The sequence below is a fragment of the Cucurbita moschata genome, unplaced genomic scaffold (assembly GCF_002738365.1).
Source record: "Cucurbita moschata cultivar Rifu unplaced genomic scaffold, Cmos_1.0 Cmo_Scf00013, whole genome shotgun sequence".
Taxonomy (NCBI): Eukaryota; Viridiplantae; Streptophyta; class Magnoliopsida; order Cucurbitales; family Cucurbitaceae; genus Cucurbita; species Cucurbita moschata.
Window position 1 is genome coordinate 370,319 of NW_019268529.1, and position 23,207 is coordinate 393,525.

Consider the following 23,207-nt stretch of genomic DNA (forward strand, 5'->3'; position numbering starts at 1 on the left):
TAAGATGCCAAAGTCAGTCACGTAACGTTTCAAGGACTTTTATGTTTTTTTTTCATAGTATCATTTTGTGGGAAAGACGTTTCCGCACTTTTGTTATTAATTTAAACTATGTTAAGAGACGTTTCCACACTTTTATTATTAATTTAAAGTATGTTGTGGACGCCTAGTTCCAAACTAGGCGTTCATGCCAGATTTCCTTTTGATTTTAAATTTTCTACTTTGTTCCTTTTGATTTTAAATTACCTACTTTATTTTGAATATCTTTAGGCGGCATTGTTTTTATTTTTTATTTTTGAAGGGGTACCCGCACTTGATTTCTAATAAATGATTGTTTTGCATGGTTTTCATTATTTTCTAAATAAATCACATTATTTTTTCCCAACGGCCCTGACCGCTACTTATATGATAAGTCGGGTCGTTCCACATACTCTTAAAGAAAATAAGAAAGAAACAATACAACATGAAAACAGTAAAAGAAAGCAATAAAGAAGTACAAGATAAAGGTTTCGGCGTGTCACGGGCATGCGGCCATGGGCGACATGCCTTGGACAAGCATGACCGTGACACCCAGCATCCTCACTGGCACACGACAGTGTCGGGCTCTAATACCATTTGTAACAGCCCAAGTCTATCAGTAGTAGATATTGTCCACTTTTGCCTATTACTTATCACCATCAGTCTCATTGTTTTAAAACACGTCTAATAGGGAGAGGTTTCCACACTCTTATAAACAACAATGTTTCGTTCTTCTCTCCACCTAATATAGGATCTCATAATACACATACTAGCCAGACTAACATTAGTAAACAGATTCTAGTTTTGTATTTCAAGCAGACTGGCATAAATCTCCGCTTCCACATTTCAACTAACTTCAAGATGGATTAATCTGGAATATTTGCAGACCTGATAATACTAATAATAACCTCCCCTTACAGGAGAATGAAAGCTATCAGAATCAGATTTCAAATGAGTATTTCCAGCGGTTCCGTTTTGGGCAGGCTGGTGCCGGTTCCTAGATGGTCTAAGTCCTTTTCTGAGCCATGAGCCATGTCCAATTGAGGATAGGATCTAGATAAGTTCTCTAACAAAAACTAAATTGGACTAAGTTGAGATGAAAATCAGGAACAGATGATGGCAATAAATCAAGAAGTTAAAGATCACAGACCTGCACGCATGCCCTTGACCGCTTGAGAGAATCCCACCTCTATACCCACTTCAATGATGATTAGCAAAAAACCTGCAAAGCCTTAAGGTCTCGCTTACAAAAATGTTAAGTAGACTTTCTGAACCTTCTGAGTTCTAACAAATCTCTAGCATATTCAACTTGAAGCACGAAAAATATGAATTATCAAACTGCATCAAAGCATTTCTACTGTGGTTAAGAGAAATTGGATCCTGAATAACATTCTTTCAAATTGCTTTGCAGCAAGAAGCACCCACGAAGCAACTTAATATATATACACAACAAACATCAACTTCAGGAGTCATACCCGACCCCGAACTAGGAGAAGCGACTCCCGTTGAGAAAATTTGAACATCTGTACGCTGCTCTTACACATACAACACCATTTGAAAGAGACAATGGCTTAACATTGTTGGATGAAAATCCCACGTCTACTAATTTAAGGAATGATCATGGGTTTATAATCAAAGAATACTATCTCTATGGAATGAGACCTTTTGAGGTAGCCCAAAGCAAAGCCATGAGAGCTTATGCTCAAAGTGGAGAATATCATATTATTGTGGAGAGTCGTGTTCATTTAACTTGGTATCAGAGTCGTGCCCTAAACTTAGTCATGTCAATAGAATCCTCAAATATCGAACAAAGGATTCCAAAAGAAAAGGGAGTCAAGACTCCTCGAAGGCATAGTAAAAAAAGGACGAAGACTCCAAAAGAAATAGAGTCGAGCCTCAACTAAGGGGAGGCATACTTTGTTCGAGGGGAAGTGTTGGATGAAAGTCCCACGTCGGCTAATTTAAGAAATGATAAGCCCAAAGCAAAGTCATGAGAGCTTATGCTCAAAGTGGACAATAACATACCATTGTGGAGAGTCGTGTTTATCGAACAAACATCACTTTAAACAAAGTTGTTTGAACAAAGTTGCTACTAGCTTCTGGATCGAACAGATCTATAAAAATGGAGTGTTTCAAAACGCATCATAAGAATAGTAACCGGAACTCCATAGGCTTGTCAACCTGCAAAATCGTTAACTAAATTACTACATACACACATGATCAAAAGAAAAATAAATGCTTCAACAGTGATGAAATAAGAAAATTTATGAAGTACATCTATCACTGGATATGAACAGGAGTTTTTCAAATTCTAAACTCAGAATTGCATAATGCCTGAAATCCATACCAGCCAGAAACAAAGAAACTAAAAATTGTTTCTTCTTTGATGCCAACAAAGTTCTGTAAGAGATGTTTTTTTCCAGGAGGTTCACATGCAAATTCCTAGAGCATATGAAGTTGATCTAACTAGAGAGTCAAGGACAAAGAGTCATCTGGTGGTAATAGAGCAATTCAATCCGATGAACTTCACATGAATCCAAACAACGGTTCGGGGTTATCTTAGTTCATATCAAACATGATTAAATAATATCGTATTTTCACAACTCCATAAAAATATGAGGCTACAATTATTCTTGAATTTCCGTATTGGCATACATTGCAATTATCAAGAATCTCTTACATTCAGAAGATACACGTTCAAACAATGCAATGGATTGATGTTACTTATTGGATTTGAAAATTTCTAAAACTAACAAGATACCTCCAGAGATAAAGTTTCCAGTTGCCTAAGAATACCGGTTCTTGCTCATTGCAAAAAAATTCGTGATGTAGCTGGTTCATTCGTTCAACAATTCGAATTTCATCAATTATATTTAACGCCATAATGCCTTAAATTTATCGATTGTAAAGGAAACATTAAACGTGTGATGGCGAGACCGATCTGTAGTTTCTTGTAAAAGATGAGACGTTTAAGATCAGATTACAGATTCAATTTTCTAGTTGACGAATCAGATAGACAGATGAAGGAGAGAGACAAACGATCAGTACATAAGAAGCATAATTTGACAATAAACCAGTGTCTTCTCCAACGCAAAACAACTCGCAGAAACAAAGATAAGTAGCATTTCTGAGACATACTATACAATCATTCTTAAAATCAAGCCATAACCTAACCTCCGAAACCATACAAAGTCCTCCCCTGCCTTTTCAAGGCATAAACCACATCCATAGCAGTCACAGTCTTCCTCCTCGCATGCTCAGTGTAGGTAACAGCATCACGAATCACATTCTCAAGGAAGATCTTCAAAACACCTCTGGTTTCTTCATAGATCAATCCACTGATACGCTTGACGCCACCTCTACGAGCCAAACGGCGAATAGCAGGCTTGGTGATTCCCTGAATGTTGTCTCTCAAAACCTTCCTGTGACGCTTTGCTCCTCCCTTTCCCAAGCCCTTGCCTCCCTTACCGCGTCCAGACATTTTCACGAACGATTAAGGAGAACGAACAGTAAGAGATTAGATTCGAAATTCTGAGTTTGACTACGAAAATGTGGTTTAGGGTATTTATAATATGAAAGCGCAATTCTGGACTGGCTTTCAAATTCGGAAAAGAATCGCGTCATCCGTTGGATTCTTTGTGAAATCGACGGCTGAAAAAAGAGCGATCCGCGTGAAACCTATGCGGATCGAGATTGGCGGGCAGTGGGAAATTTCTGAACCGGGCAGCGGGAATTTTAAATTTGCTGCCCAAAATTACTTAATTATTTAATATGCCCAAAAAATTAATTTTATTAGGAAACAAAATATGTAAAACGATATATAAGTAAGAAATATAAATATAACGCAAATATTCAATATTATTTACGGAATTAGAGATGGAATATTTAATTAATTAATATATTTCTTTAAACAAAACAAAATATGTTAAGGAAATTAATATATATCAACGAGGGCTCATCTTTGTTTAGCCATTTATCATTATCTACTATACGAAAAATTTAAGATTATCAGTATAATCTCAAACATTATATAGTTAACATACAAAGAGATATTATTCGAGTAAGAACCTAAAGGGAATGTAGTGTTGAACACAACTCTTTGTGGGAAACATTTGCACTCTTTATTAATACCAATCGAGAAGAGAATACAAGACACTCTGTAGAATACTATGTTAGGATCGCACAACAACGCACACACTCGATCTAGATGAACACAAAGAACAGGACAGAGAAAAAGCAAGGAGAACTCTAGCTAAAGGATTTATATTGATGACTTCGAATATGTGCTGTACTTTCTGTATTCTCTCTTGCTGTACATACTTGAAGTCATCAATATAAATCCTTTCGCCAGAGTTCTTCTTGCATTTTCTCTATCCTGTTCTTTATGTTCACTTCTTGCATTTTCTCTATCCTGTTCTTTGTGTTCATTTAGATCAAGTGTGTGCATTGTTGTGCGATCCTAACATACTACTATTTTTATTATTTTTGGATTTCTTCGACGAAAACCTAGGTAGGGTGGAGTAATATTTATACTAGAGCCTACTCGACCTAATAAATCTAAATCTTTTTCTTAAAATATATGTAGTATCTTTATACAATGGACTCGTACAATTATTGAGCTCGACTCTATTGGATTAGTGATGATAATGAGATTAGACTATAAAATATTTAGTTAATTCATCATAATTGAATTAATATTAATGAGTTGTTTCATTTAAGTTTATAATACACATATTCATAAAGTTTTCTTGCTAGAATTTAGTTGAAAAAGAAGTTAAGCACTCCGAATTGATATTAAATATATTATATAAAAGAAGAAATTATATTTATTATGAGTCACAAATTAAAATAAAATATATTATTATATATTTTTTATTACGTTTAAATATGATTTAAATAAAACATATATTTTAGGTATTAAAATATATTATTTCATCCACCAAAATTTCGTGAAAAGTTTCAACGTTAGAAAAGCTAGAGCAAGATCTACCAAAACTTCATCACCATTTCTTCAAAGTGAGTTAGTGTTTAATGATAAAATGATCGATGAATGAGAAATCAACAGCAGGGTGCTGCGAATCTTTTGACACATTTGAAGTTCATATCCGAATTCATGCATAGTAGCGAAGAATCTGGCAAGGCTCGAAGACCTCTCCAACCCGAAAAGAGATATCTATCGCAATGGAATTAGTATTCATCTCTAAGCTTAAGAACGCACCACCATTCATTTAAACATGTTCATCCTACAAATAATATGTTCGAACACTCATTCTATCTAAAAATTCGGTTTAAGCGTTATACATGTTCATAGTTTTAGTGGACAGACAATAATCACACAACGAACTAGAATTTCATTGCCAGAACTACGATGAACAGCGATGAACAGCTTCAGAGAAAGACTAACAGAAATCTCAATGACTAGGAAATTAAATCCTAGATATACAATCATTCGTGAAATTAAACTCTAAACCTAACCTCCAAAGCCATACAGAGTTCTTCCTTGCCTTTTCAAGGCATAGACCACATCCATGGCGGTCACCGTCTTCCTCCTGGCGTGCTCGGTGTAGGTCACAGCATCGCGAATCACATTCTCCAAGAAGATCTTCAAAACACCTCTGGTTTCTTCATAGATCAATCCACTGATACGCTTGACACCTCCTCTACGAGCCAAACGGCGAATTGCAGGCTTGGTAATGCCCTGAATGTTATCTCTGAGTACCTTTCTGTGACGCTTTGCTCCTCCCTTTCCCAATCCCTTGCCTCCCTTTCCACGTCCAGACATCTTTTCGACTGAAGATTGAAGAGCGAACTGCTAGTGAGATGGTCTCGGATTTTGATTTTGGTGCTGAACTGTGGCGATTTGGGGAATTTATGGGAGTGCGAATTCCGCGCCTAATCTTTTTGAGGTTCGTCTGGAAAGCGCGTTGTCCGTTGGATTTTAAGTCGATCGACGGTCTTCAAAGTCGGTCCGCGTGATACCTTTGTGGATTGTGCTTTGGAAGTGTAAAGTGATATTTGTTTTGGCGGGCAGGGTCAAATTCCACGAGCCGGGCCCAAAATATGCGGGAATAAAAACCCCCCATTTTTTAAAAATTTTCTATTTTGAAATTACAATTTTAGACTTTTTGTTTTGTTTAGAATTTTACTCTTTTACCTTAGAATTTTATTCACGATTAAAATTCTTAAATTAATAATTACATCAATTTAATATTTTACAAACACAGAGCGTATGCGTAAATGAGTAGAGTTTGGTAGATGGAAACGCTCTAATGAGTAGAGTTTGGTAGATGTTTCCATCTGTGAATATGAGTTGTGCTACCAGAGGCTCTGGAAAAGTCGAAATACTAGAACACTCATCTTGGAGTGGGCTTACTAGTTAGAGCTTTCAGCACTTATCCGCTCCGCACTTAGCTAACCAGTGTTTAGCGTTGGCACAATAACTGGTACACTAGAGATGCGTCCTTCCCGATCCTCTTATACTAGGGAAAGGTCCTCTCATTACTTTAACGCCCACATCGGATATGGACCGAACTATCTCACAACGTTCTGAATCCAGCTCACGTATCGATAATTTTTTTAGACCAACAAAAAAAGATTCAAATTGGTTGGATTGATCCCAAATCGAAATACACATCATTATACCGTAAAATACACATCAAAATCAAATCAAATAATAATGCCAACTTCGTCACTGTTATGATTCAATTACTTGAAATTATTCGGAGTAAAAACACTTTCTTTGAAAGTCCAATACTGCTAGTCTGCTACAAAAAAAATTCACGTACTAAAACTGATACCAGATATTGTTATTAACAATAACATGAAGAATACCATGCATTTTCCTATCTGCAAAATGCAGAACTAGCATCATTTATAGATAGAATTCAAGCTCCCAACAGACGAAGCAGGCAGACTCAGTCCTTTCCTTTCCGATCACGACGACGGGAAGATTCGATATTCAGGATCATATGCACTGACAATAACAGCAAAGAAAGCCCATATCATAAGGATGCTTATCACTCCAGTTCTTATCATCTGATCGAAGTTTCCATGTAAGTGATTCTCGAACTCAAACATTTGAGACCGTAAGATCGAATCGTCCCCATGAATTCCCTCAGTAATCAACTCTCTGTTCACCGTCTCATTTGTATCCAGTCGCTGTATATCGTGGAAATCTACTTTTGAACAATTCGTGCAGGAGCATTTGCCACCAAGATATCTCGGCAGTGTTTGCAGGTACTCAGATAGAACCTTTTCATATGTAGTCTCCCCCTCAATTTTCAACTTTTTCCGGGTAACAGGTTTCAAGATCTAATATAAATAAATCATACTTTGTTAAGGAGAACTGAAGATTATACTTCGATTCATAATCAAATTATCAGCAAGGAGAAACAAAGTGCAAAAGCTGGAGGAATAATCTTACTTGAATAAAAGTTTGAGCAAGAAGACGGACGACGGGAGGAAGCCGAATGACGAACAAACAACCGAGAAGGTTTGGGAAGTGATCTTGCAGAAGGGAAGAACAATATCTCATCATTTGCATGGGAACTCTAAAGGGAGTTAATCCTTCACAATCCACTAAGACTGTGATTTGGGAATTTTCTGCATCAACTAACTCAACGACCCCATGTTCGACCTGAGATACTGATTAAAAAGCGTATTATACAGTCAACACGCTAAAGAACGACCATAACAAGGAAAGCAAATCATATTATTAACAATGTAAGGGTGATGCCTAATGCCAAACAATGTTAAATGCACACTATCAGCACCTAAAACCTTCAAAAATTTTGTCACAATTAGGAAAATCAAGAAAAAGTTCACCCTCAATATTAAGCAAACGGCACCTATTTGAGTAAAAAAAAAGGGAGAACTAGATTTCTAAGAAGTCGGTCGGAGTTATATTGATAAAATTAAGAGACATACTGATGGCTTGGGTAAAACGGGGTTTATCTTCAGACGACAAGCTCATGCAAGCCAGCCCAAGCCGTACGATGAGGCAAGGCCTGCCCGTCAGATCAAATCCATGCCAATAGACCATATGTGACCACATATCAAGCTCTGAAGATGAAAGTATCTTGTAATTTTCTCTCCAGCGAATTGTCTTCTTAATTGAAGATAACAAAGATGTAAAGTCACCATTTGCAGCTGTATAGAATCTTTGAAGCTCATTTTCATTAAATCTGAATGAAATAAAAATGTGGTAGTTAACTGCAAAAAGTGAAGCCTATGAACTCATGGACAATCCCACTAATAACAACCACCTATAAACACATACAGTCAAGTTAAACCAAGCAGGCACATAAAGGAGGAGATACTGAGAGTAATTAATAGGAGGTAGACAGAACTTTTAAGTTCAATAATACTTGGTACCTCATATGATAAAATTCCATTAGTAGTTGTTAATATTAACATAGGTCTCATCATTCACAGAGTTCTAAGGCTAAACTTTCAGTCTTGCATCTTCAGTCAACAACAGCTATAAGATCTACAGCAATTCAAATTAGAAATTACCTTTCTGGCAAACTTAAACCCTGACTTTCCAGATCTTTAGAAAGGGAAACCAACCAACTTTCAGGTTCAGTACTTTGTGGAGCCTCATCACAGGCCCTGCAAATTATGTGAACTATTTAAAATTTAATAGAGTGCAGAGATTACAGAAAACACCCAAAAGTCCCGAGCAGAAGTTAAACAAATGATTCCTTAAAAAATCATCAACATTGAAATAGAGAGAACATTCACAAAATGTTGGAAAATTGCGAATAGATTATTGCAATCGAATATTAATATCGACATTGAAAATGTCAAGGGTTGATTTTCCAAAAAGTGTCAATAGAATGTAGAAGAAAACATTGATACATATAAGGGAGAATGAAGAGGTGTGGGTTGTGTATCCCCCATTGAAAAACAAAAAGCAAATGGGAATCTGCTACGAGCTCTTGGCTTAACAGTAAGTGGAAGTAAAAATAAATAAATAGCTGTCCATTGATGGGGCAGTGATTAAATCGGTTGACATATCCTAAGTCATTTATGTTTTGAGGAAGTAAACAACCTGCCATTAACGTTGAGGAAGAACTAAACTATCCCATATAGATATATAACACACATTGAATACTGAAATGTGGACATGTCAACCGACTTTTTATTCCTTGATTCTACTTCTAGACTATAGTAAAAATAACAAAAGACCTTCAGAATTTTGATCTAAAGCATAAAAAGCCCTCTAGTGCCATTTCAATACAGTACCTTGCATCTGTGGGAGATTTTTCAGAAGACAGTTCTGAGATCATTTCAGAATATGAAGGGGAATCATTGATGTCATCTGTGTTACCACCCACAGTCTCTGTCTCTGTCTGATCAGGGAGTGACGTTGCTATTGATAGTATAAGTAATGGCTTTGACAACATCTGGAAAAATAAAGGTAATATATAATGCACTGAAGAAACAAAGCATATTAAGAATTTAAGATGGGAAGAACAGGAATCATCGGTTTCCAAAGTTCAGGAGACTGCATCTGCAATTCTTCCCATCTTGACTAAAGCAACTGAAGGATGTAGATCGCGCACGTGTTTGCACAAGTAACATTGGTAAGGAAATGAAGTTTTGAGTTAAAGAGCAACTAAGTTTTAGCATATTGCAGGAATTAGCTTAACATCCAGTTCCACGTTCGAATTATGATTTAAGACGAACCAATTAAGGGAAGCACTCCACATTATCATGTCCAATGCAGAATAGGGTCTGCATAATTAACTACCATTGAGCAGGTTATGGCCATTATCAAGACATAAAAGGGAACATGCTTAATAAACACGTTGCACATACAAGTAAACATAAACCAACAACTTACACTCAACAAAATAATGTGAGAACCATAATAAGCAGATAAGGCCAATGAACATTTCATCAAAGACTAGATCATATGGGTGATTTGCCCGTCTAAATTATGATGTGAAGGTCATAATTAACAAAGTTAACAGAACAGACCTGCATGCCTTTGACTAAACCTCTGAATGGAGTCCATCTCTGAATCCACTTAAATGGTGGATAGGAAAGAACCTGCAAAGCTTGAAGACCTCGCCAAGCAAAAGGACACCTAAACTTTGAGAACCTTCTAACTGTCTCTAGCGCAGCAACTTTGAGCAAGAAAAGTGTCACCTGACCAACTGCACCATTGACAATTCTGCTCTGTCTAAATGAAGTTACACTCCGTATAGCATTATTTGAATATGCTTTTGAGTGAGAAACCCCAATTGAGCATCCTCGTGGTTTTCTACTTCCACCAACACCAACTATACCTGATCCTGAACTAGGTGAAGTGTCTTCCATTGAAAAATCTTCTTAATTTGCAACCTGATCTTCTACTAACAGCAGAACTTGAAGAGGGAAAATGATCGTCTGTCCTTAATAAAATTGCTACAAACTACCGGGATCCTACGCAAAATATATAAATACATAGTACTACGAAATGCACTTTTTTAGGATGATAAAGAAGGAAAAACCGCCATAGAAAGTTTCCTCATGTATCATCCATACAAAAACAACGAACAGGCCAAGACTGTAAAGATTTCAGAAATGAAGATTGCCGAGTATTGTCAACCTGCAAAATCGTAAATCAAATTACCCAGTAAGTCAACCTATCCCCAAGAGACGATCAAATGCATTAAAACCGTTAAATTAAAGAAGAAAAAGACAAAAGGAATTAAATACAACAAATCGAATCCAAAAAAAAAAAAAGAAAAAGTGGATTTCAAAGAGCAAACAGAAACCACGCATAAACCTATTTCCGCACACGAACAAACTAAAACCACACATAAACAATACAACCTCTGACGTTCACATCTCCGAATCGGAAAATTAATCGCCAACAACACAAGCATCGCTTGCAAACAAAAATCATCATTATTCGTTCAGCAAAGCATCCGGATCATTCAATTATCACAATTGATGCAAAGAAAACACGAAATTAAGGAAAATAGTACCAGGAGTTGATTTGAGGCGAAGTGTTGGCGTAGTATCTAAGCGGAGAACGGCATTTGTGTGAAGGATCGGGTGTGTGAACGGAATGGCGACGAGGGAAGTGAGAAAGAACGAAGACGCGGGAGGGTTAAAGGTCAGCACGAGGGCTGTAGGCGCCTTATTTTTTCGTTGGGTTCAGTAGAGAAAGGGGCTAAAAGGTAAGAGATGGGCGTAAGGGAAGTGAGCTCACGTGGCCTCTTACACGCTCCATTCATTGCCCTTTTTAACTGACCTTTAACACTTCTGTTCACTTAACTTACACTCGGATTTGGTGGAGTCTACTTTGAATGGATCGGAGAGAGATTATTTACTGTTAGGTAAATGGAGTAAATTTCTATTTTTCTGTTACAAATATGTGTATATTTATTTATTTATTTATTTATTTATTTATTTATTTATTTATTTTTATCTTATCATTATATTTGTAGTACTCAGTATATTATTATTTATTTTGGCTAATAACTCAAAATACTTTTATTTCAATATGTTATAATTTATTTATTTTGGTAATAACTCAAAATACTTTTATTTCAATATATTATAATTTATTGATTTTGGCTAGTAACTCAAAACACTTTTATTTCAATATATTATAATTTATTTATTTTGGCTAATAACTCAAAATACTTTTATTTCAATATTTCAATATATTATAATTTATTTTGGTTAATAACTCGAATAAAATTATGAGACAAAACAATCCATCCTCATAAATATTATACTTATATATTAAAACATTAAAAGTTTTTTTTGGATAATGATTTTAATATTTAAGTTAAATTGTTATAATATTAAATTTTAATTTTTTTAGAAATTAAGTTGGCAAATATATATATTCTTTTTTTTCTTTTTTTTTTGCATTTCTCATTAAAAAAATAATGGAAATTATGGTTACATTATAAATTAAATATAGTATATCCAACCCGACTCAATCAGCATATTTTTTTAGTCCTAAAATTGTGTAGGGATGAAGAATAAAAAAGGAGAGGAATAAACCCCTGAAATTTGAAGGACCAAGGGATGAAGAATAAAAACAGGACCGAAGAAGAAGGACTCGGCCAACACGTGAACATCTCTAGTTATGAGAAGAATTTGAAATACTGCTAATTGACAACTTCGTTTTAAAATTTTATCATTTGGATTTTTTAAATTTCATACGTATTTCAAACTTATTAGAAAGAGTAAAAACCTTCAAAACATTGAACCTAAAAAATGCTCTCTCTAACATTCCCAGGCGTTTGATGAAGATGGTGCAGATTTTACGATTAGTCTCTGCCGGGAATGCGAACGTCGGAGCCGAGGAGGTTAATGTAGGGTTGTTGGAGCGGAGGAGGAGGCAAGGAACAGAACCGAATTTACAGACTCATCTTCTTCAATCTCCTCAACTTTTCATTAACGAACATCAATAATCTGTTCTATAAATAGCATAACATGTTCTGATCGCCCTTTCACAAAGAACAGGGCAATGCGAGAATCAGAGCTGAATCATCAATCAAGGAAGCAAGGGAAGCTAAGAACACATAGAACCAAAACAAAGCTAGTTTCAGGAGATGAAGCTAATATGTATTATTGGTTCAAAAAGAAAGGGAAACATGATTATCAAGTAGCAGTTAATCCAAATCAATGCATTTACAATCTTATTGTATAAATAAGATTAAATCTGGCAGTTAAGCTAAGCTTGGTGTAAGGTGTTATCTATTCATGATGAACAGCACAAACATTTCTCAGCAACAACTGTGTGCCCGCCGCCATTCTGAAAGAAACCATAATGTTCCAATCAGATAAACTTGGGCAGTAGAAGATGGTATTTAAGATCAAAGGAAAAAAATAGATTAAAAACATATTTCCCCTTTTAATTTCATAAACACCAGCAGTTCTTTTGCTACGCCCTTGCAAAATCACACCGAAAAACACCCTTTATATCCCTCCGATCGGTGCCTCCTTCAAGATAACACCAGCTCGTTTGCTCCGAGATGAGGGCGAAGGCAGACACGAACTTCATGTTCTTCTGGACCAACGCGATGTTTGGGCACCATTATCTCTAGACCAGTACCTGTCTCATCTCCATAAGCTTCTAGCTTTGCATCGTCCGGGATCCTGGTTGGTAATGGAATTTCTCTTATGAACTCTCCCGGAGGGCAGTGCTCAGGTGATGGATCGGTGAGCTTGAATGTTCTGTCGTTTCTTTTCACAAAGGGCATGCATCCTGTGCTCACTGATGTTATCTTTACAACCCCATGAGTGAGGTTGTTCCACCAAGTCACTTTAACTCGTTTTAGATCAGCTAAAGGCAAGCTGACGATTATTAAGTATCCTTGCTCGTCCTCGTAGATCGTTTTTGCAGCTGTAACAGGACCGTAAACGTTCCTCATTGCCCCACTGAAATCATTTAACCATGGAGGTTCAACTGGATGGATTTCTATATCCTGAACTCTCTCATTATGTTGGCTAATGAGCAAACAACAGTCTTCATCATTCCCATGAAGAAACAAATCCTTCTTCCGCTTGTTGCCTTTTGGTGACAGATCCATCCCTCCGCCATTTACATGGTTCGTTGGTCGGGTTGACAGGTTAAGACTAGCCCCATTTAACAATTTTCTCGGAGGAGGATGCGAGTTGGTCTTCAAGGGAGGAAGGGGTCTTTCCAGCTCAAATTCTGTGCTGGGAAGGTTCCTCCACGAACAAAACTCACTTGCTTCTGGTGGGATAGAGAAGTTAAGATCCCTCCCTGTAAGTTCTATCCATCTTTTCTGCTCCTCCTCGTCAAGACCTTTGAGATTAGGCGACGGAAGTAAATCAATGCCATGCACACATTGAGGATTCGACAAGCCCCTGTAATGCTTTCGCTGCATCTTGTGAGACCGAACAAACCCCCTGTCAACGCTATAAGGGAAAGTGCGTTCACCTTGTCGAGAGTGTCCATTCATATAACTCCTGAGCTGCATTTTACCAAGTGCATTCTCTGGCCTTTCCTTAAAAACCCACATATATATATTCTCCATATCATGTTGAACCATGAACCACTCAAGGTCTAGATCAGACTTGTCAAACCCAGAAACCCCATTACTGTCCCGAACGATTTTGCACTTCGATTTCTCATTCAACACTGGCTTAAAATAATAAGTAAAGAAAAACCAGGCACCCCACACACTGTCTAGTCTCTTTGAGAACTTACGTCCAGTCTTTGGCAGATTAAGAAGAGCATCAGTTTCATTAATTTGGGTCCCCAGACTAACATCCAACATGTCAAAAGGGTCTGAATTCCAGGGCTGTGGAGGAGGACTGCGCTCGGCTGAAAGCGGAAGATTGATATCGGGCGGTCGGGAAAGAACAACAGGTCGATTCAACTCTCGCTCAAGTTCTTCATGAGACATAGAACTTGAATCCATTGACAATAGTGTAGATGGGTGATGATTTTCCATAGACAAACTCGTTAACAAATCCTCTCCCATGTCCTTTCAGCGCTCAACTCAGAATCAGTCCTTATTTACTCACAGTTCCAATAGGAAGAAACTACCACCTCCTAACACATCCAGACAAATCCAGCTTCCCAGATAAAATCAAACCCCATACTCAACAACAATCAACAATTTTCACCACCAAATTTCACCTCAACATTCAAAATCATCGTCTACTTCAACAATCAAAATTGAAACTCCCAAACAAAACCCACGAAAACGATTGGGAAAAAAAAAAATCCCAAAATAACACAATAATCAAGAAGAAAACAAAACCCTAGATGGATATAAACAATAAATTCGCATACAGCAGAGTTCCAAAAACAAAAAGAAAGCGAACCTACCCAAGATTTGTGTACGCCAATAATTCCGAGAAATATAGAACAAAGAAACGAAACAACTTACAATTAGTATTAGAGAAATTAGGGCAATCAAAAGAGATTCGAATTTCGCGATGGATATCCAATTGCGGAGAATTACAGAGCCCTTTTACAGACCGCAAGAACAACGCTCATCTCCCCCTCCAAATCCAAAGCCCTCCGGAGTCCAGAAAGAGAGAAGTGACGAAGAGTTTGAGGAGAACAACAACGATAACGGTGTCCGTTAATCAGACCGCTTAACTTCGACGGAGTTATTATGAAGTAGGTTAAAGAACAACGACGGCGCTTACTAGCGGTGACGGCGCTTATTTTCATTTTTCCCTTTTCTACCCTTTTCCATTTATTAGCCAAAGCTGTGAATGTGATGTAACATATGGGCCATGGGCTCATTTAGAGTATTGGGCCCAATATAATCAGTCCATATTATTGGGCTAAGACTCGCGTAATCCAAGGCCCATCCCAGTATTCGGCCCATTATGTCCTGGTCCATCTTATATTTACAATATATTTTTATATTTTCCAAAAAGGAAAAATCGAATTATTATAAAATTATAAAATATGCTAATAATAATCAACATATGAAATTATGCAATCATGGGAAACTTTTTGTTGGTTAATTCGTTCAAATTAAACAAAAAAAAGTCAAATACGACACGAGCTTTCGAACTAGATTTAACTTGTTATTATCGACATTAAAATTTGTGAACAACAAGAGATTCAAAATTTAAATTAGTACAAAAACTTCCATTTGACGCCGAATTTAGCCATACAGAGACTCACTCCTCGCAGGATAGAAACACACGAGGGAGTGAAAAAAAATGTTTGTAAGCTAAACCGGGAAGAGGATGAGAAAAGCTCCGTCCTTGCCCTAGTTTCAAATTATCAAAGGTTATTTAATGAAATCGAGTTTTTTTTATAAAAAAAATATTAAACGATTTTTTTTTTTTTTTGTATATAACTATTATTTATGCTCAACTATATATATATATATATATATATATATATATATATCACAATCGCGCTCTTGATGGCAACGGACTTGCGATTGTGCGGCACTCACTTTCCAACGACAAGTGAGCTAAGTCAATTTGTTCTTACATCGCCTACGGCTAAGCGACGCGACGTATGCTCGAGTCTCTGACCTCGGTTTAAGAAGAAGATTTTAGAAAACGAGAGTAGAGAGAGATTGTTAAAAGAGACGTTATATAAGCAAGCAAGAGAGTAACAACACCGGCTCACAGTATATAATCTTGGGTAGGGATACATATATATATATATATATATATGGTTTTAAAAATACTCCCACCTTTTTTTAGTTTCAATAAAATAAAATTATATTTTTAGTATAAAAACGGTTAAAAATGTTAGCAAGACCCTTTCCATCTAAGACCTATTTGCAATTTGGGATCTTCGGTCAACCGGAAAAGTTTTTACTCAAGGGGGTGAAAGTCAAGCCTAAAGATTCATTCTCGAATCACTATAACTAAAGGAAAGGTTTTTCTACAAAACCAAGAAGAAAAGAATTGAATTCGGTAGCTACGGGGTTTGCTATGACTTTTTACTATCGTCCGACCGTTAGCTGAATATACAACAGCAATCCAAGGACACATACCCAGACGGAAACTAAGTTCCCACTCTCGACCCATGTAACATGCTACACCAAGTAAGAAGTGTAGAACAATTAGTTCTATTGAAAAAAAATGTAGATTCTCAGTCACAAAAGCAAAAATTCAAATCGTCATTAATTGAGTAACCAAAAGGTTGTTTCAAAATTTATTTCAAGTTGATTTTTTGTGTCATTTAAAATATTTATGAAACGTCAAATGAATTACATTAATTCAGTACCTATAATTTAGTCTACTTTTAATTATCTTATCTCGTGTAAAAATAAAAATAAATAAAATAACACGTGAGTAATTATAATTTCAAATTAATTTAATGTTTAATTTTATACATGAGTTATATAATAATTGTAAATAAAATAAATGTTAAAAATTATTTATGGAAGGTGAAAAGGAGGAGGGAGGAGGATTCTCCTGTGTTGCATTCAAAGGCAATCAATGGGGAAAAAAAAGAAAATAGTATAAAAATTGGTTTTACACGCATTTGGCTAACCCACCCATGTGAGCTGCCATCCAAGCAACCCCCACATACTACTCTTTCATTCCACTCTCTTCCAAAATTCCCCTAATTCTCTTAGTTTAATCCCTGTGGGCTTCGTTTCTTCTTCATCTTTTGGATGATTTCTTTCTGAAATTAATATGAATCGGATTTTTGTTCGCATCTGTTGATCGTGCCTGCTCCTTCATTCGTTCCGCTTTTTAAAGGTAACTTCCTCTTCATTACGCCTGATTCTCTCTCAAGAACATTTCTGGAATTGCTTTTGCGTATGTTTCAGGCAATAATCTTACTGATTCTGAAGCGTTGTTTTGTTCTGTACTGTTCTGTTCACTGTTCTTGAGGCTGTTTGGTTATTATTGCGCTGAATTTGAGGGTTTCGTCGATTTCTTGTCCTGTTTTTATGAGGTTTTAGATTGTGGAGTTCCATTTCAGTTTTGGAAAGCTTGGGAGTTTCTTTTCATTACGCGTTATTCTCTCTCAAGAACATTTCTGGAATTGCTATTGCGTATGTTTCGGGCTATAATCTGAATTTACTCCTCCTTTCATTACACGTTCTGAAGTGTTCTTTTGTTCTGTTCACTGTTTTTGAGACTATTTGGTGATTATTGTGCTGAATTTGAGGGTTTCGTCGATTTCTTGTCCTGTTTTTATGAGATTTTAGATTGTGGAGTTCCATTTCTCTTTTGGAAAGTTTGGGAGTTCTTTTCATCACGCGTTATTCTCTCTCAGGAACATTTCTGGAATTGCGATTGCGTATGTTTCAGGCAACAATCTGAATCTACTCCTCCTTCCATCACACTGAAGCGTTCTTTTGTTCTGTTCTGTTCTGTTCCACTGTTCTTGAGGCTCTTTGGTTATTATTGCGCTGAATTTAGGGATTTCGTCGATTTCTTGTCCTGTTCTTATGAGGCTTTAGATTGTGGAGTTCCATTTCCCTTTTGAGAGATTGGATTTGAGGTTTTGATTGTTAATGGCGGCGATATGAGATTCTTCCCAATTTAGGGGATATGATTTCTTTCAGTGGATTAGGAATCGGATTGAGTTTGGTTTTCGGGTGCCTTCTGTTTGCTCTTGTTGCCGAGCTTTACTATCTGTTATGGTGGAAGAAGAGAAGCTTTAATTCAGAGGTTGAAGATGAATTCACCAGTTATGCTAAGGAGTTCTTCCATCTTATTTGCTGGAGAAGGAGTTCCTCTTCTTCTTCTTCAATTCAAGCCAACAATTCCCTAAGAAATCCAGAAATTAGAAGCCAAGAACCCGACATTGAAATCGGTTCTAGCAAGGATTTGTTATTGAAATCATCTGGAGGAGAAGATGGAGTGGAGTTGGAGCTGATGAGGCTGCATAATCTTGCAGGCCCTCCAAGATTTCTCTTCACCATTAAAGAGGAAACCAAAGAAGATTTAGAATCAGAAGATCGAAGCAGAAAGGGATCAAGAACAAGAAGCTTAAGTGATCTTATCTTAGCTCTTGATACTCCATTTCTCACTCCTTTGCCTTCTCCTCCATTCAATCCACCCTCTCCCTTGAGTTCTTTCAAACACCATGGATTCAATATAAACCCACTCTTTGAATCATCAACAGATTTCGATTTAAACAGGCTCATATCTTCACCTCCCCCAAAATTTAGATTCTTGAGGGAAGCAGAAGAGAAACTGTACAGAAGATTGATGGAAGAATCTCAGAAAAAAGCTTGTAAAAATGGTGGGTCGATTCAAAATCCTGAAACTCAACCCATTTCCAACCCCATAGCTGCAGCTGAAGACGAAGAAGATGATGAGGTTTGTTGTACAAAAGAGAAAGAGCTTCAAAATCATTATGTCTCACAGTATTCTTCAAGTTCTTCACAGATTCATTCTTCAAGTTCTTCACAGGTTCTTCCTTTAGCTTCTTCTCCTCCTTCAGGCCGTAGATTTGATCATGTTTTCATTACATAGGTCTTTATGATTGAATTTGATCGTTCCTTTCAAGTTCTTCCAGTTCTTCAAGTTCTTCAAGTTATTCACAGGTTTGATTGAAATTTAGTGAATTAATTGTTGAAATTTTGGAAATCTGACACTCTTTCGAATATCGACAAAACCCAATTATTATTACATTGTCTTGTTCAACATCCAAGATAATATTGATGAAATTTTAGTGAATTAATTGTAATTTTGAAAGGCTTGTCCTTTTTGGTAATTTCACACTCTTGTTCTTTCCTAGATTTAAATTCCCCCCAGTTTTTGTAGTGAGAGAACACTTGCATTCATTGTTAAATTACAATTTAAACCCCTTATTTTCCTGAAATAATAAAATCTATTTCTTTAATTTCTCTCATTACCGTTGGACACACATGAAATCAGAATCTTCTTTCATTTTCAAAATTAAAAAAATAAAAATAAATAAATTCTTGGAACTTTCATTTTCATAGAATTAAATTCTAACATAATAAATTTTGAATTTAATTCCAATCCTTGAACTAATGGATAAATTAACACAATTTTTTTTTAAATAGATAATAATTTAGACTCATTTAATAATCATTTAATTTTTAGTTTTTAAAAAGCAAGCTTGTACTTATTAATCTTTGTTTATTTGTTAACTACGTTTTACCTTTGTTGTTTAAAAGCAATTTTGAAAAATAAAATTAATGTGGTTTTCAAATAAATTTGATAATTTTTTTTTTTTAAAGAAATACGATACTTAATAGAAAAATGATGAGAAAATAATTATAGTTTTTTATAAATAAAAAGTAAATAATTATCGTATTTTAAATTTTATCGTCAATTTTTACTATTTTAACACATTTTAGTTTTTTCATCACTTTATCAATATCTATGCAAGAAATTCCACTAATCTTTTAATAAATTATATTGAATTTTAACAATTGTTTTGATTACTAGATATAAAAAAATTAATTGTTTGAAAATAATATAAAACATTAAATGCTGACGTGGTAAACAAAAACTTCACAATTAATGTAAACATCAGTCATTTTGGCGTATATGAAATTCAAAATTGAATGACAAACAGTTAAAAAAAGGACAGAGACGGTTTTAACTGAAAGGGAAAGAAAAAGAAAAACAAACATGTATCTTTCTTTACCAGAAATAACTTTGCAATTTGAAATTTTTTGAAAAATGTCACAATAAAATAAGAGAAAAATCAATTTCTACTCCTAAACTTAATATATATCAATTTAAACTATAATTATTTGTAAATCTATTAATTTATACTATTTATTAGGTTCTAAAAAAATATTGATTTGTATGTGGGCAAATTGGTAAATATATTTTAGAAAAATATAATATAAAAAATATTTATGTTAATAAAACCCAAAATTTTAGAAATATAATTGATTTTTTCCCTAACAACAACATAATGTAGCGTCGTTTTTAAATAAAATAATATTATATTGAATTACAAACGAGGCAGTGTCTATTTAATCTATAAATTTAAAAATAAAAAGTTTAAGAAGTGACAAATAACTAAGATTCTTTACAATTTTATGTATGTTTAGAATCATTCAAGTTAGACATAATCAATCTCGCTGGTAGAGCCGTTCAAATCTTAAACAAGTGTTCTTGCCTTTATATTACATTTTACCTTTATTGATTGAGAATCGTATCCATGGCTATTACAGTTTTACTGGTCTACCTGTCTCCATTAATTAATTCTCGCTGACCACGTCCAACATAAATCATCGAATCAATAGCAATAAGTCCTATTTGAAGATGCTCGTATACAAAACACCTCGAAATAATACCAAACGCGGGAGATTCAATTAATCGAGAGTAAGAAGCTAAAATTTCACCTTAGTCATCAGAAAGTTTAGTTTACTTGGATGGAAGTAATTTAAATTTAATTTAATGTATAAATAAATTAAAAAAAATGTGGAAACAAAAATAATAAAAGAATAGAGTGATTAGACTAAAGAAAAATAGAATAATAATAAAAAGAATGGGATTGTTTACCAACAGAATCCTTTTGACAATAAATGTTGCAATTTAAAAAATATTTGGACCCAAAAAAAGAAATATATATATATATATATATTTTTTAAAATAAAGTAATTAAAATAAGAGAAAGAATGTTATTGTGGAAGCGTTGAAACGAAGGACATTGAGTTAGCTGTCTCTGTGGGTTATTTGATTGAAAAGGCCAATAATAATAATAATAATAATAATAATAAAAAATAATAAATAATAATAGTAACAATAAAGAGGGGGAGACCGAGACAGAACATGGTTACATGTTGGAACAAAAAGTGGGGCCCAATTTAAGGTGGTCCAATGTAAAGGGTCAATTAATTGGTTCATTGGGCTGACCCCATTTCCATTATTATTCCATCCCCCTTATCAATTTCGAATCCTAACCCCCCCTCCCCTTTTTTTTTTAATTTTTTAATTTTTTAATTTTTTTTTTTAATTTTAATATTTATCATTATCTTATTCCTAACACATTAACAATTAATAATAATAATAATAATAAATTACATATTCAGTTTTTTGTATTTCGTGTTAATCGTTCGTTTAACTTTTAATCTTGTATTTAATGGGTCGTTGAACTTATAAAAATATTCGATATGTACAGTTTAAAAACGTATCATATACTTTCTTATCTACAAAGATTCTTTTTATAAGATAGTTCAAAAAATTCGATCGATCCAACCAACATTTACAGTTTTAGTTGGATTATAAATTTATTTGGATTGAGTTATGTTTAAATAACGCGAGTTTTTTTTTTATAAAAAATATATATTTTTGCTTAATGTAGAATTACGTATGTTTTTATTTTTATTCAATTTTATAGTTTTTTTTTTCTCCAACCGTTTAAAACATATATTTAAACTAAAGGGTAAATCTTACTTAAATATTTGAAAATAAATAAAATAAATGTTTCACACGTTTATTTTTTTTATTAAAAATAAAAAATGTTCGGTTTATTATTTAATAAAAACTTTTTTTTTAGGTTAGGTCTAAAAAAAATGTTCGAGTTCCATCCATGACCACTCTTATTTTCGGACACAAATATAAATGTTGATAGATTAAATTTTTGGAATTCCCGCGAGTGAAAATATATGGATATTTCTCATTATTTTTAAAAAATATAAATTTGAAAAAGGAAAAACGTGTGAATCTAATTATGTGATAAATAGGAACACAACATGATGACAATGAAACACAGCCATGATTTACAATTATTAAAGCAGCCATCGTACGATGAATCGAAGGTTTCATGAACAAAACTGGGCTCCGCTTGTTGCCTGTCGGTCCACGAAAACGGCCCATGTTTTGGAGAAGTTTTTGGGCTCAAGCCCAATAGAGAATTGGATCAACCTCCCAAAATGGACTGAGTTGAGACAAATGGGCCAGAAGGAAACATCGGGCCCATATTTTTTTCTTCTAATTTTAAATTCACCCCCCTTTTTTTTTACCACAGTTACCATTTGATTTTGGATTTATTAAAATTACTTACAAATATATTTTATTTAATTATTCATTTATAGTAAAATTACGTATAATTATATTCTAAATCCCATTTAATATGGTTATTTGTCCCAAAAATCGACGTCACGAGCACTCCTAAATTTGTAAGTAGCTACGTTAGACTTGTGATATCATACAAGAACCTACCTTACAAGAGTCCTCGAAAATGGACCATCACGAACAAGTCAAGATAGTCTTTGAATATTTTGTTCATTAACCCCATAAAGTGCAGAATTAGTCCAATTAAGGGTATCATCGTAAATTTACAATGTATGTAATAGACTCTTTATAACTATTCCGGTAAAAGAAATTCCATCAATGAAAATCATCACGAATCTTCTTTAGAAAATTCATGAACTTTGGGTTCCCGTGCTCCTCACGAAATTTGTTAGTGGTTGCAAAGGTTCGGATAGCCACAACTATCTTAGAAAAACAATTTTGTGGTCAAAACGTCTATGATTTGGGTCTTCTTCCCTGATTAATGTCGTGATCGAAGCAACTTTTAGTTAATTTTTATATGATTAACTATGACGTTAAAAAAATGAAACTAAACTCCAATCATACAAATAAAAACGATAACTTTTAAAATCATACGGACCCCAACGAGATTTGAGTGTGTTGGTGGGATGGTCAAAGAAAACATGAAAGATGGACCGCACTCTGCCACTACTCTTTTTTTATTTGGTACCTCATCCCCACCCCATGCATTACGTGATGAACCAAAACTTATTATTTCTCTCTCTTACTTT

At 34.8% G+C, this 23,207-nt stretch overlaps 5 protein-coding genes and 2 long non-coding RNA genes across 7 annotated transcripts; 1 reads left to right on the forward strand and 6 right to left on the reverse strand.

Moving 5' to 3' along the window:
* Positions 1–601: 601 nt before the first annotated feature.
* LOC111451326 lies at positions 602–1,664 on the reverse strand. The gene is made up of 2 exons (XR_002711964.1): positions 1,166–1,664; positions 602–1,091 (listed from the first exon to the last, which is right to left on the reverse strand). It is a non-coding gene; the product is annotated as an uncharacterized LOC111451326 (long non-coding RNA).
* A 366-nt stretch (positions 1,665–2,030) lies between these two features.
* Positions 2,031–3,562, reverse strand: LOC111451324 (histone H4). Its single transcript, XM_023091699.1, has 2 exons — positions 3,190–3,562; positions 2,031–2,196 (listed from the first exon to the last, which is right to left on the reverse strand). Exons 1-2 carry the CDS (start codon positions 3,494–3,496, stop codon positions 2,192–2,194), a joined length of 312 nt encoding a protein of 103 aa, XP_022947467.1. The 5' UTR covers positions 3,497–3,562; the 3' UTR covers positions 2,031–2,191.
* Positions 3,563–5,216: 1,654 nt separating this feature from the next.
* Positions 5,217–5,879, reverse strand: LOC111451325 (histone H4). The gene has a single exon (XM_023091700.1). The coding sequence runs from the start codon at positions 5,795–5,797 to the stop codon at positions 5,486–5,488; it is 312 nt and encodes a 103-aa protein (XP_022947468.1). The 5' UTR covers positions 5,798–5,879; the 3' UTR covers positions 5,217–5,485.
* An 807-nt stretch (positions 5,880–6,686) lies between these two features.
* On the reverse strand, positions 6,687–11,206 carry LOC111451519 (CRAL-TRIO domain-containing protein T23G5.2-like). Its single transcript, XM_023091980.1, has 7 exons — positions 10,995–11,206; positions 10,000–10,612; positions 9,262–9,422; positions 8,530–8,625; positions 7,942–8,198; positions 7,439–7,659; positions 6,687–7,326 (listed from the first exon to the last, which is right to left on the reverse strand). Exons 2-7 carry the CDS (start codon positions 10,339–10,341, stop codon positions 6,949–6,951), a joined length of 1,455 nt encoding a protein of 484 aa, XP_022947748.1. The 5' UTR covers positions 10,342–10,612; positions 10,995–11,206; the 3' UTR covers positions 6,687–6,948.
* Positions 11,207–12,554: 1,348 nt separating this feature from the next.
* On the reverse strand, positions 12,555–15,153 carry LOC111451470. Its single transcript, XR_002711997.1, has 2 exons — positions 14,895–15,153; positions 12,555–12,784 (listed from the first exon to the last, which is right to left on the reverse strand). It is a non-coding gene; the product is annotated as an uncharacterized LOC111451470 (long non-coding RNA).
* Positions 12,636–14,896, reverse strand: LOC111451469. Its single transcript, XM_023091908.1, has one exon. It carries the CDS (start codon positions 14,481–14,483, stop codon positions 12,975–12,977), a length of 1,509 nt encoding a protein of 502 aa, XP_022947676.1. The 5' UTR covers positions 14,484–14,896; the 3' UTR covers positions 12,636–12,974.
* Positions 15,154–16,867: 1,714 nt separating the features above from the next.
* On the forward strand, positions 16,868–19,191 carry LOC111451693. The gene is made up of 2 exons (XM_023092205.1): positions 16,868–17,196; positions 17,720–19,191. Exon 2 carries the CDS (start codon positions 17,998–18,000, stop codon positions 18,925–18,927), a length of 930 nt encoding a protein of 309 aa, XP_022947973.1. The 5' UTR covers positions 16,868–17,196; positions 17,720–17,997; the 3' UTR covers positions 18,928–19,191.
* Positions 19,192–23,207: the final 4,016 nt, after the last annotated feature.